At 42.4% G+C, this 14,648-nt stretch overlaps 1 protein-coding gene across 1 annotated transcript; it reads left to right on the plus strand.

Moving 5' to 3' along the window:
• The first annotated feature begins 1,971 nt into the window (after positions 1-1,971).
• ube2na (ubiquitin-conjugating enzyme E2Na) lies at positions 1,972-14,119 on the plus strand. Its single transcript, XM_079285280.1, has 4 exons — positions 1,972-2,071; positions 12,104-12,350; positions 12,616-12,756; positions 12,934-14,119. The coding sequence occupies exons 1-4, from the start codon at positions 2,042-2,044 to the stop codon at positions 12,978-12,980; spliced, it is 465 nt and encodes a 154-aa protein (XP_079141406.1). The 5' UTR covers positions 1,972-2,041; the 3' UTR covers positions 12,981-14,119.
• Positions 14,120-14,648: the final 529 nt, after the last annotated feature.

Genomic DNA, 14,648 nt, shown 5'->3' on the forward strand with positions numbered 1-14,648 from the left:
GTTCCTCTTAGTTTGCCACACTGATAATGCCCATGTAACAGGCCTGACACCCAAAGGGACAAAGCTTCTGTCCCCACAGACTTGTCAGGAGGAGGGGCTCCAAGTCCCCTCCAATCTATCGCTCCTGTTCACCCTGCAGAGCAAAAACAAGTGAAAATACAGCTGTACCGTATGCGTATTGGCCAGTGGAAGTGGAAGGTCTAATTCAGGGGTGCCCACACTTTTTCGGCTTGCGAGCTACTTTTAAAATGACCAAGTCAAAATGATCTACCTACATTAAAAATGCTGAATATATATATATACTGAGTATACTTTATATTTACAATATATGTTGGCGTACCTTGCATAACTGCATGAACCCTTGTGGCACAATACAACTCTGTACATTTTTGGTCGTTACCTTACTCTGATGATTGCACTGAATGGGATTGGCCAGAGTTGCATCGTCCGGACAGTAGCTGTTGGTATCCGCCTCAAGCAGACTTCAGATGATCATCAGTCATGGTGGAACGGTGTTTGGACTTAATGTTCTTCATGTGGGAAAAGGCTGACTCACATAAATGAGTAGAGCTGAATAATGCAGTCAAGAAGGTATCACATTTCCTCATGTTTGGGGACTTTTCCTCTGTGAGGAAACTGTCCGTGAGCCCTGGACTTCAGCTGAATGTCAGCTTGCAGTGTCATCATCTCATCCTCCACTCCAGACGAGTTCAGGTGAAACAGCGTTGACATTTTTGATGCGAGTGAATCAACCTCAATATCTTCCCCAAATGTGCAGCACATAAGTGTAGCAACTGGCTCGAGTAAAGCAAAGTCTGGAAAGCGTTTGTCAAACTCTGACAGACACGTGTCAACCTGCTCTGTGTAGCGCGCACTGTCACGTTACGCACACGCCTTCCGCTGAGTCTCCAGTTCTGACGCCAGGTTTTGGAGGTTTCCCAAATCATGGCGCTACAGCTTTAGCTCCTTTAGTAGAAATGAATTGGAAGGCTAACTAATTAGCTCGTCGGAGTTTTGCAGTAGCTCGCGCGGTTGACTGCGCATACGTGGTGACCCGTGTGTTAGAAAAGCAAGTGGCAAATGCCATGAGGACATCTCATTATTTTGAATGGAATGAGATCGACCCGCACTACCTCCGCGATCGACGTATTGGGTGGGCACCCCTGGTCTAATTCATGCTTTGTTATGTCTATGACAGACAGAGTAGCTGGACACGATGTTGTCCAGAAAAAAAAAGAAAAAAAAGGTTTTCGAGGGACTGTAAATTACTAGTTTTGAAGGCTTTGTAATTTTTTTGTGTGTCATTGTGTCCATGTCGCCTGTGTATGTACAGCTTTGTATTTAAAATGAGAACATGTTACTGTCAATATCATAAAATCTTCTAAATCTCCAAAAATCTTGCAGGGCCAAAGAGCATAATCTGATTTATCTGTTGGTAAATGACTATCCTCTACAATATGTAAAATATATGCATCAGGTAAATTGCTGCCTCGCTTAAAAACAACTTAAAATATGGTGTTTAATTTGGAAATGAAGCTAAATGAGTATAACATTTCCCAAATAAGATGTTTTTAAAAGTTGACAATAGATATACTGTTATCATCACATTCAAAATAGTTGATATATAAGTGCATTTTTTTTACCTTCAATACTTAGTGCATGTGTTGTTTTGCCCAATATACAGTATAATTCCCAGTCCTTCCAAAGTGTAATGCAATATGGGCAATCAAACAGATGAATTATACCTCATTGTTCAGTCTTGCAGAAAGTGTATTAGTTATCAACATCTGAAGAAAATGAAATATATATGTTTGTTAATTATATAATTTGTGTAATATTTTCAGGTGTGTTTCTCTAATGTGTGTCTCATGCAGACTCTAAAAGGAACAAGCTTTGTTCTTTGTCTTTTTAAAAACGAGCTTTTTCTCCATCATCAGCTGCATCCACTGTCGTGACGTAGACAACCCGGAAGACGTGAGTTTGCTGTCAATGCTAGCGACAGAGAGGAGGGTGAGAGCTAAAACACCGCATTTAAAACAAGATGGCAGGACTGCCCCGCAGGATCTCTAAGGTAATATTTCACACTTTAAACAGCAGCATATGTCACTTTTCTGTCACGGGCAAAACTCTACATCCACCGTCTAAACTCCCAATGCTCCGAGTTAACGGTACCCGCTTCACGTCCAGCTCGCTAAAGTAACTTCCGTTATCTGAGGCTAGACACGGCGGGTTAGAGATACACCAACGCTTTGAGAAAATGGCGGATAAATGTGCTGTGTACCGGGATTATATTTTCTAAATATACTTTTCAAGTCGAATAGTGTTCTCCAACCGCTAATGATCAGATTGTGATGATGCTGACTAAATGGTTAGATAGCAATGCTAGCTAACTATGCTAAACCCAGCTAGTCTATTAGCTTTGTTTGTGTTTGAGTGATGGAAACTCATGAATAAACTAAAGCTAGCCTGGTAGCCTAATACTCCGAGTGTTGTACTTTTCATTCAGGCATACGTGTATTTAGCTAAGGTAGGATGCTTGCCCCTTGCAGTCTTTTCTTACAGTTTCATTGAAGTTTCTTAAGTTTGTCCTTAACGTTAGTCATAAATGTAGTGACCTAACTAGTGTTGAGTGGTATGGATGAAACGTTTGCTACTGTGATTAGCAGACATTTGAACCTGACTTTATGGGCCAACATCAGTAACCAAAGAGGCTTTGCTCAGCATACTAGAGATGCTGCTGATTGGTTACATCCCCTGCCTTCAACAATATGCTGTCACTGTTGCCTGGGAGCTGTCTCTTCCTTTGAAGAAGAGTTTTCTTGTATTTCCTGCACATCCCTATTCATGTCTTCACTATATAATATAAATTCAATTGCTCATCATTTGGCTGCTAAAATGTAAAAAAACCCGATCCCTCCACTCACAAGAGTGTTGGAGAATTATGGTGGGCTTCAGGTGATGTAAAAACACGAAAGGCCCTCTTTAGAGCCAGTGTTTGGTTTGTCCGTTGTGGGCTTCTGTAGAAACATGGCGGACACCGTGAAGAGGTCCCTCTATGTCGATATGAATGGCTCATTCTAAAGTCACGGAAACACAACCATTTATAGTTTCAGGTGATTGGTATGAATATTATATCTCATGTCTGCCAGTGAATTGGATCCTAATCACTGGACCTTTTTAAAGTCATAATCTTGTAAAAAGTGAGATTTTCATGTCTATCTTTTTTGTTATTATTATAAAGCAGGGCCACGTGTTGTATAAATACTGTGAAAGTATCGAAACGCTCTATCCATGGAGAATTACTCATCCCATTTTCAGAAACTGTGCCTTTAAACGAGCGTCAGGATTACAGTACGTTTGTGATATCACAGTATCAAGATCAGAGCATTTAAAGATGTTACAAGTATGAACCCTGAAATGAGCATACTTTGTCTACTTTATGTTCCCAGAGACCAGGGTGATGTGTTTCCACCGTCTCACCAGCAGCCACAATTCCACATTTATGTAATTTATAATTTTCTGTAGAAGACTTCACCAGTCTTATTTTTGTGAACCCACTACTTACTTGATTCTTAGTTATGTTTTAATAGACGAGCCTCATACTCTCTTTCCTTTTTCTTTTGGGAACCCTACAGTACCCTCGCTGTAATCTTGCAAATAACAGTCATGCATTCTGTGTATTGTTATATGTCGTATTAACCATATTCTTTGGAATTACAGCTTACGATTTGTAAAGGTTTCAATAATAAAAGCATCAGGAACAGGAATGGTGTTCAGGAGAAGGTTGCACAGGTGCTTGAGTAAGCAGACCACAGACTAGCGTTGGTGGGAACAGTACTTAGTGCACGGAGCCCTTGAGCCCTCAGAGCGTGTGACTGGCACTGGGAGCCCCCTCCCAGTCTGTGTTATCACTGTGTGGTTTTGTCTGTGGGTTATCTGAAACATTTCAGGAATCTCCCTCTCGGTTTCATTCAGGAAAAGAACGACAAAAACAAGTGCTGTCTCTTGGCAAGCTGTATTTGATGCTATTATTCATCCATAGTTGCTATTTATTTATTGTTCCTTTTGTTGTCCGGCATATTGCATCTATAACTCAAGCCTGCGTTTCAGATAGACACAAGAGGATACTACTCTGATTTTAGATTGGGAAAATAATCAATAGCAGAAGAATTGTAGTATCTGTACTACAGTTTGGAGTATGTACTGACGCAATGATGTGCATATTCGCAGCAAGCTTGAAGAAAGTTTTCTTGTTAAGGCCATATATCAGGTGTGTCACTCATGCTGCCTCATGCATACCACAAGATATATCAGATACCTGTGTAAGAAATTTGAGTAAAAAACTGTAGTTAGTAGATATAATAAAAGTGTTTAATAATTCATAATTAATAATTCATAGTTAGTCATAATCATAAGGGTTTTGAGAATGCATAATTAAGATAAACATAAGCATGAAACTTCTGCCAAGTGCAGATGTTTAACTTTCATTTTGAAGGATTATTATAGATGGGATTAAACAATAACTGACAATCATTGAATGTGTTAGCTGCTCAGAAGAGACAGATGTGAAGACAGGCGTTTGCTGAGCTGAGGGTGGGTAGCCAATAGAAATTGAGATAGACGGAAGGGAGGAGTCGTGAATTAATATGTGGGCGGGTTAGAAGCGTTTTTTCTGCCTCTTTAGTTTGTGAATCTGCGGGACGGCTGTGTCCTGGGACCTGAGGTAGTTTTTTTCCAAATGGGGTTGTATTGTTTTAATATGTCATAGGAGTGTACACTCCAATGTATAACTGTAATCGTGCTTACATCAGTGGAATTAAATTCCTTATAATTGTAAACCAGTTTGGGTAGCGTTATTATCGCCGCGTGTGTGTCGACGGCACAAAGCCGGCCACATGGCAGTCACATGGCTGGCTCCGGCCTCCCCTTTGTTATGAGGTAAAAATTCTTCCATAACAAATTTGGCGAACCCCAGATGGGACAGTCTTGCCGGCCTCGCTGTGTGTGCTGACGGCGACGTTAGTCAAGCAGACAATCCTGGGCCCACAATATCGGTCGGCAGAGCCGTTTCATGAAATCTGTGAGTTAGCTACTAGGAATCTTAGAGGAATCTCTGCTTGGCTAAGCGTTGCTAACGGCTAGCTCTGTGTTGCCGGTGGGTACGTTCCGACGAGGGAGGCCATGTCCACTGAGGTATGTACGATTTGCTGTCTGAAGTATGATGAACTTAAGGGATTAGTCAAGAGTATAAGGATCCTAAGAATTAATTAAAGACGGACAGCGCTGTGTAAGTAAGTAAATCACCACATTGGAATCAAGCAAGCTGTGGTACGGGCGATACTGCTTTGCTCATGCTGGGAGCCTCCTTCGGCCCAACATAAGTATTGTTAGGCCTGCAGATAGCTAGTTTAAAGCAGTTATGTAGCGAGGCGAACTGAGATGTTGTGGGCTTTGAGGGGCTTAGGTGTGCAAACCTTTGTGGGCTTAGTCCACAAATGTCGGGTCACGTCGCATAAGTTGCTTAGTGAGCTAGGCTAGCGGGAGTTAGCTTCTGAGGCCGCAGGCTTCAGGAAAGACACTCTTGCTAGCTTTGGCTGTGAATATAATTAGTGGATCATGTGGTGATTCAGAGGGCGTAGAATAAGGGCTTTGGTGAAACTAGACAGACTGGGTGAGTGGTTTGTGGCGTTGGAAGTGAATAACTCGCGTTTCATATACGTAACAGTGAGCTCAGGTCCGGCGGAGCTAAAGCCCGTTAACCGGAGGTTTAAGGGTTAATAATAACAATAATACGTGTGACTAGTCTGTGTTTTAGCAGCGTGGAAATACGTTTAAAATGATGACTAAATAAGTCCAATAATACGTGTGACTAGTCTGTGTTTTAGCAGCGTGGAAATACGTTTAAAATGATTGATATTGCATGACCGCGCTGTGGGGAGCTAACGCTAGCTACGTGTAGCTCCGGCGTTGCGGTACGATGTATGTAAAATAAGTGCTTATAAAATAAAATAACGGCTGGATTGAGAGAGGAGACAGAAGGCGTATGAGTGGAATTAAAGTGTGGGATTTTGGTGATACTTGTGTGTGCGTACGCTTTATCAGAAGCTCCGTTTTTTCGTTAGCATTGCGGATAGCATATCTGTAAAAAAGCCGGTTTCATGACAACTTCCGGTTTGGCGCAGAACAACTTCCGGTCCGGCGCAGACGGCAGGGCAGGTTTATTTATATAGCACATTTCAGGGTGCTTCGCATAGAACCATTAGGAGCATCAAAACATAGGGCAAAAGAAAAGGAGATTTAAAAACAATTAAACAGAAGGAGTAACTGCTAGTTAATGATAATAATAATATTAAACCTAGTGTTTTGAATCTGTCATTACATTAGTACTAAAAGAGACTGACATCTGGTGACTTAGAGAGACAATCACAGCATAGTTTTATGCCACCCAGTGGCTTCCTAGATAAATTACACAAAACAGTCTTAGAAATTCATTGTCTATGACCTTTGTGCTTACATCCTGACTTTAGTTTTAATTAAGCATTATAAACTTTAGTTGTTGACTTTGGTTTTAATTCAGCATTTTAACAAAGATTAATGGTTTCAGTTGTTCTTCAATTCTTGAACTTAATTGTGATTCATTCTTGTGCAGACCAGAGTGTAAGTGCAGTTCAACAGTTTGACTTGCCTTGGTATTTCTGATTGAATATCTTGAACACAGTTATTGATTTTAAAGTTGAATTTAATATTTAATTGATTAATTATTCATTGTTTTTTAATTTCATTTTACTTCCAATTTTAAACCTTTCGAATTCTGATTTGGAACTGGATTGTGATTGTGATTCTGATTTAGATGTTGAGTTTGATTTCGGAATTCCAGCTTCAATTTTGGATTCGAGATTCCTTCACATATCCAGTATTGACTAATTTTGGTACATTTACTATTTTACATAGTTCCTAAGAATCAATTTTGACACGGACGGCGCAACATATTTGAGAGATCGTTGACCTCTCTTACACTACAGACGTATGCTAACATTTACTGCTGAACTTTTGGCAGTTCTGTGTTTGTTTCAGTCAAGGTGCGTGGTTGAGCGGATCCCAGTTTTGGAGTCAGCGGCCACACGCCATACAGCACAGAGGGTGAGTTGATTTTGATTCATGTGATGACAAGCATGCACATGTAATACACACATTTGAATACTCCTAGGCTGCATAATGTTTACATTAAAGAAGCAGAGTAAGGAAGTAGGAGAGTTGGTAAAATCCAACGGACAAGCTGAGTTTGTGCCATGGGGACATCGAGACATGGACGCACTGGAAAAGGCGTTGCCACCGCTGGCAGGTGGAGCCAATCCGTGGATCCGTGTCTTTGAAAAACTCACAGCAGCTGATAAATTGGCATTGGGAGACATCCGTGCCGTGATGATCCACACCGAAGGAACAGCCAAATTGAACATTTTGGAGGTAAGTACAGGAACGACCAACAGGGGGGATGAAACCCCATTTGACAACTTTCGAGGAGTTTTCTGGTCAGCAATGCGGAGAATCTGGGCCAAAAAACCAAAAACGAACTCTCTTTCGGGACTGAAGATAAAACCAGAGGAAGAAACCCATCAGTACCTGAGGAGAGCTGAAGAAGAGTGGCAGAGGGCAACAGGGGGGAGACATGACGGCAATGAAGCCACCACTGTAGTATGGCGACACACTGTGCAGATGGGCCTGCCTCCACCGGTACGGACAGCGCTGGGAGAAGTAGTAGGCTTGAGCAACATGAAAGATGCCATGTGGAGGAAACACCTAACTCACTACAACCAGCGACAGCTAACTGAGAAGACAAAAGGACAGGAAGACATAAAGAGCATGCAGCGGCGGCTGCTGAAACTTCAAATAGCGGCGGCTGACAGAGAGATAAGTAGAAAACATCTGGCCAAGAAACAGATGGCCGTAGACAAGGCTCAGGCCTCACAACAGCCCCAATATCCAGCTGCACCCCCGACCTCATACCAACCAAATCCAGCAGTACCAGCCCACACAGTGGTGTACTACCAACCTCCACCACATTATAGAGGCAGAGGACGTGCACGGGCATCCAACAGAGGCAGAGAATATGGAAGAGGCAGAGCTTACCAAGCAGGCGGATATGGCCAACCAGGAAACAGAGAAAACCCTGACAGGTTTGGTGAGTGCTACGTATGTGGGAGATGGGGCCATTGGGCCCGAGACTGCCCAAGGCAAATGGGAAGAGGAAGACAGATCAGTGCAGCACCACAACATGCTCCGTTCCCACCACAACATCAGCAGTACCTACGACCAGGTCCAGCTGGACCTCCTCCCGTGAGACATCAACAGATGCCCATGCTGTCACCAGGACCATGGGGGGGTTCACTGTATAGGCAAGATACATAGATGGTTGCCATGTGATCCCTTACAGCAGAGATATCGAGGTGAAGGGGGGATATGGTAAGGTGTCAAACATTTATGGTAAGGTGTCAAACATTTTTTGTAGATCCACATTTAGAATCGTTTTCAGTAAAGGTGCTACTCATAAATTTTGAGATTTAATAACGTCATGATAAACCACAACTAGACTTGCTAACTCTAGAAATTGAGAAATATACGGGAGCTCTAACTAACATGAGCCGAGTGTTGTTTTCTCAGGTGACAAACGCAGAAGCAGCAGCTGACGAAAGGAAGCAGGCTGATGTGTCACCAGGCAGTCTGGTGTGGATAAAAGTCCACAAACGCAAGTGGAGTGAACCAAGGTGGACCGGTCCATGGGAGGTAGTATTGGCAACCTCACATGACACCACCTCACTCACTGTGCAGCAGCGAAGGTAACGAGTAAGACACTCGCAGAGACAGGATTGAACATCAGACAGGAAAATTTGAAGCCAAAGACACCTCAAAAGAGGGGTTTAGACAGTACTGAAGATGACGTTTTCCCCACAGTTTAAGCGAGGGCGTCCATTAGGAGACTCTAGGGTCAGTGGGTTATGGAAGTCTGTAGTTGCTTTCTTCCTGATTTCAGTAGCTTCCCTCTTAGTATGTGGAATTAACCACAGACAGGAACCAGATCACATGCATGACTACATCAGGATTCGACATTTAGCCTCAGTAGCTAATCAAACCGATCTTAGACCACGTAGAGAGGCTTCTCTGACGACACTCACCTATGAAAATGTAACTCTCACTCTTATGTTCAAAGAAGGTACAACATCAACGGTCCAGTTCGACTTCTGTGAAGAAGTTTCCAGTCCCAAGTATGAACACGCCTGCGGGTGGATGACCAAAACCGTGTGCATCATAACTGACGAGTGTGGGCCTGCCACACATAAGTATGGGAAGCTGTTATCATATTATGCCTGTGATGTGTACAAAGGGGGTGGGTAGATGTAATCCTTAAGATTTACCTAAATTGACTGACTGAGGACTTTACGTAATACAGGGAAAGGCTACTGATAGTCCTGCCCCACAAGGGCTCATTAGGATTATTGTTAAGCCTGTAAAAAGACCAGGTTCGACATACGACTGACGCAGAGAATGAGGTAAGGGGTGGAAACTGGAATGGCAGATGGGAATTTATGGTGGGTACAATATACGGCTTCAAGCCAGTAGTACAGATTGTATTGTGTGTTTAGGATCTAGACCCCTAGCAACACCAGTTCCTTCAAGATTCAGACTCCTAAGTCCTGAATTAGTTGTATTTTAACTCTGTTTACTGATGACACTTTGCCCCTCCAACACACTTGTCAGAGGCTGCACTGGCATTACCCACCTGTAGAATATAATACCCCACCTCTGTTCAAGGTTTCAGAGGGTCCATTTGATTGTATAGTCTCAGATACCGCTAAGGGCCCAATGTAGGTAGTATTATTGCAAATTAAAGCAAATTGTAGCAACAGTCACCTATATCTTGCCTGTCACTGATGCAACTTATGGAGAACTCATCTCTCCACGCCCACATGCTAACAGAAGATCCAAAAGAGATGCCGGCGGCCCGAAGGGAGCTTTTGATGACCAAGTGTACATAAGATGTCATAAGACTGCCAAGGGGGGTGTCTAATGACTTTCAAGCCAGAAATCAAATAGCAGCAGATTTAGAATCTGTTTTCTCTCAGAGGGTGATGATTAATAAAAATGTCGATTGGATCAACTACATTTACTATAACCAACAGCGTTTAGTAAACTTCACCAGTGACGCCATATCAGGACTGCATGCACAGCTGGCGAAGACTAGTTTAATGACCTTGCAGAACAGAATGGCATTAGAGATGATTTAGCAGAGAAAAGTGGCGTGTGCCAGATGTTTGGGTCTGCGTGCTGTACTTTCATTCCGAATAACACAGCTCCTGATGGATCGGTGACCAGGGAGCTGGAGGGACTGACAGCACTCAGCCAAGAGCTAGCAGACAACTCTGGTGTCACTGATCCGTTCACCGACTGGTTGGGAAGTATGCTTAGCCAGTGAAAACATACATTTTTGGCAATCGTAATTATTCTGTGTGCTGTCATCATAGACCGCCTAGTTGTCTGTGGATGGGGGTTCCCGTGCATCCGTGGACCTCTACAGGGGTTTATTGTTTCACCGATGAGCCAGACACCAGTCCAGGCAACCAGTTATGTGACGAGGATGAGGACGAATTGGAGCTTCTGATGGCCACAGTCTAGATGAGGCCACCAGAGGGACTTCACGAGCGGTTCCTGACCATCCTCTCGGAGATCCTGAAGGACCTGATAAAGGCCCAGATGGACTTCTAAAACATCCAGTGAGATGTTGGAAGTTTGGAAAATAGACGGATTGTTTTGGATGAGTATTCGGAGATTAAATTTTTTGTTTAATTGGGTTATAAAGGGATTTTAGGGTGTAAAAGATTAAGAAATGTAATTTTGTCACGTGTAAAAGAACAGTCAAGGCTTCTCAGTATGTGTTCTCTAGCCTACAGACTGTATCCTGATCCTGCCAGCCCCAAGACGTGGAAGGCAGTGGCTCTCAACGCACTCTATCTTGAAACGAACTGAACAGAAATACTTGAAATGATATCTGTGTGCATGAATTCTTTGCCTCGGTTTAGATAGATAGGGAGCCTTTCCCTGGATTGAGTAGGGGGAAGGTCTCCAGGGACATTTGAAAAACTAACTACATTCGAGTAGCTAACTCACAGTGAACTGTGAGTTAGGGGGGAATTGTAAGAAATTTGAGTAAAAAACTGTAGTTAGTAGATATAATAAAAGTGTTTAATAATTCATAATTAATAATTCATAGTTAGTCATAATCATAAGGGTTTTGAGAATGCATAATTAAGATAAACATAAGCATGAAACTTCTGCCAAGTGCAGATGTTTAACTTTCATTTTGAAGGATTATTATAGATGGGATTAAACAATAACTGACAATCATTGAATGTGTTAGCTGCTCAGAAGAGACAGATGTGAAGACAGGCGTTTGCTGAGCTGAGGGTGGGTAGCCAATAGAAATTGAGATAGACGGAAGGGAGGAGTCGTGAATTAATATGTGGGCGGGTTAGAAGCGTTTTTTCTGCCTCTTTAGTTTGTGAATCTGCGGGACGGCTGTGTCCTGGGACCTGAGGTAGTTTTTTTCCAAATGGGGTTGTATTGTTTTAATATGTCATAGGAGTGTACACTCCAATGTATAACTGTAATCGTGCTTACATCAGTGGAATTAAATTCCTTATAATTGTAAACCAGTTTGGGTAGCGTTATTATCGCCGCGTGTGTGTCGACGGCACAAAGCCGGCCACATGGCAGTCACATGGCTGGCTCCGGCCTCCCCTTTGTTATGAGGTAAAAATACTACCGTAACACCTGCCCCTCTTTCATAGTATATAATATGTTTCTGTAGGTCCCTTGGCTGCCACTATGAATTAATAGAGGCCTTGCTGCAGTGACTGATGTGGTGCAGAGTCAGCGTCGCCTCTGAAAGACAGTTGCGAAGTGAGAGTCTTCAGAATGACAGCATCAAGCCGCTACTGCGGTCAAAGCCACCCTCCCTTCTGTGTTAGAGGATGAAAGCCAAGCAGCCCATCTCCTGCCACATCAACCCAGATTCAAAGTGAATACATTTCTCTGTCTTTTTCTGTGGCAGGAAACTCAACGTTTGATTGCAGAGCCCGTCCCAGGCATCAAGGCAGAGCCAGATGAATGCAACGCCCGCTACTTTCACGTGGTCATTGCCGGACCCCAGGACTCTCCTTTCGAGGGGGGCACATTTAAACTCGAGCTCTTTTTACCCGAGGAATATCCCATGGCAGCTCCTAAAGTACGCTTCATGACCAAAATATATCATCCCAATGTAGACAAGCTGGGGAGAATATGTCTCGACATTTTGAAAGGTACGTCAATACTCTTGTTACTGTATAAGCCTGTATGCATTGTGTCCTCTGATGTTTGGCCTGTGGATGAAGTGAGGGCTTTGCCGATTTCATCTCGTTCAAAAGATCAAGGGCCTTGTTCGTTACACTTGTGACCCCTCACTGGAGCTTTGTGCCGCTACTACCTCATATCAGCACCGTCTCTTCTTTGCCCCTACAGCCTAAAACTCTCTATTGTCCCTCTTGATTTTATTCTTAATAATCCCTATGATTTAATTTTGATCAGATAAATGGTCGCCAGCTCTCCAGATTCGCACAGTGCTGCTATCAATCCAGGCGTTACTTAGTGCACCCAACCCTGATGATCCCCTTGCAAATGACGTTGCAGAGAAGTGGAAGTCCAGTGAAGTCGACGCTATAGAAACAGGTGAGCGCTATGATCTGGTTTATTAAACTTTCCATCCAGCTCTTGCCTAGTGCTCCCTTCCCCCTCTGTCATTTAGATTATACACACATGTCTTTATGCAGTCTTTGTAAACGTGCCATATATGTATCATTTACGTGACTCATGTTCATAATGTGTTTGTTTTTTTCTACTTTCCAGCCAAGTCATGGACCAGGCTTTATGCTGGAAGCAAAAATGACGTGTAGAGCAGCCCAGCAAGTGTGAACATAACTCCTTATGTTCTGCCAAGACCTCTACTGACTTCATTTGTATTTAAAGGACACCGTCTTAAATATATATGCATATATATTATAAAATAAACATGAATATATTGTAAAGGACAAAAACAACTGCTGATAATTGGTGATTTAAATGCTCACGAAGGGATGAAATGACTCGTCTTTCTCCGAACTCACTACTGTTCAAATGCATGGCCAGAGGTTTTTAGATCTACTCACCAGGCTTTCTTTGCCTGTTGATTTCTGGAAAGCTTTTGCCAACTGAAGCTTTAACAAGCATGAGAAGGTGGTGGGGGGGTAAAAGAGTCCTACATTTCACACGTTATTAGGAGGTACTGGGGCAGTGGAATAGATGGGGAGGAGAGATTGGCTGGATGTGTATACTTTTTACATTTCTTTTAATTGAGTTTTCTTGTGTCGCTGTTTTGTATATTTGAAGCATCGAACTACTACTAGCCCGCTACATGTAGACCCTCACCTGGAGGCTGAATGGAGTTTTGTGCTGTGTAGATAGCCCAACAGGATGCTTAAAACTATGGTAGCCCTGCTTCTTCTTTAAGTCACGTCTGGCTGTTAAATACAAAATAATATGACAAAAAAAAAAAAAACTAAGCCTGGCACTGTCACATTAACGTTTTCAGCTAAGCGTAAACTGTAGGCTTGTGGAGGGGTGGACATTGCGGACGTTGCCTTCGTTTTATTTAGCATGTGTTTTATTACCATATCCAGTCTTTTATATGTGCATCTTTCTTGCTATGCCGTACTGACTTTTCTGCTTCCCCCCCCCCCGTGTGTCATCACAGTACTGCTGCAAAACGGTGGTTTACGTCTTCCAATGGCATTTATTTCACAATGCAGTGGGTACATTTTGGGGGGGGGGGGGTTTAAAGGAACTGATGAGAGGAGATGTTTACGTGTTACAGGATCAAATTCCAAAAGGTCAATGAAGGCTTTGACTCTCAACTGCCGTGATTGTTTGTTTTTGCTGAAAAGTCCGTATTCATTCGTTTCTGTTAATCTGGGGAGGAAATGCTTTCCTGCTCTCACAATGCTATGAAACAGCCCACCTGCATACTTTTATGTTCTGGAAATAAAATCTGTTGCTGAATAAATAGTTGTTGGTATAATTATTTATTGGACACACATGTCATGTTTTTTCCCGGATTGTGTTGGTGTATGCAGACAGGAAAAGTCTGGGTGAAGATTACGCCTTAATCACCTGTTTAGTACATGGATTTCATAATTCCCATCATTGCTCAACATTAACTTAACTAATTAACTGGTCGAACCAGCCATGATAAGTGATAACACCTGTGTGGGTGTGCAGGTCTGTCTACGTTTTGTATCTATTTAAGAAACAAGTAACTACAGTATAGTTGTTTTTAAAAAAAAAGTACAATATTTCCCATCTATTGTGAGAAAGAAATTGTGAAAGCAATTTGAATACTCAAGTAAAGTGATTAAAATGTCACTTTCAACCAGTGAGAGCTACACCAACAAGTCTTTACTTTTGAGGCACTTTTATTTAGGACTGTGCATGTATGGTTGATATTATAGAATATGTAAGTTTGTACGAAACATTAATTACCTCTGGTAATTATGACTATTTAGCTACTGACATTTTTCTTTTATTGT

The sequence above is a fragment of the Melanostigma gelatinosum genome (genome assembly GCF_949748355.1).
Source record: "Melanostigma gelatinosum genome assembly, chromosome: 1".
NCBI lineage: Eukaryota > Metazoa > Chordata > Actinopteri > Perciformes > Zoarcidae > Melanostigma > Melanostigma gelatinosum.

Excerpts from the sequence above, each read along its gene's own strand:
- ube2na (XM_079285280.1), top strand. The coding sequence starts at position 2,042 with ATGGCAGGACTGCCCCGCAGGATCTCTAAG. Across the intron at positions 2,072-12,103 it reads TGCCCCGCAGGATCTCTAAG|GAAACTCAACGTTTGATTGC; the intron begins GTAATATTTCAC and ends TTTCTGTGGCAG. Across the intron at positions 12,757-12,933 it reads AGTCGACGCTATAGAAACAG|CCAAGTCATGGACCAGGCTT; the intron begins GTGAGCGCTATG and ends TCTACTTTCCAG.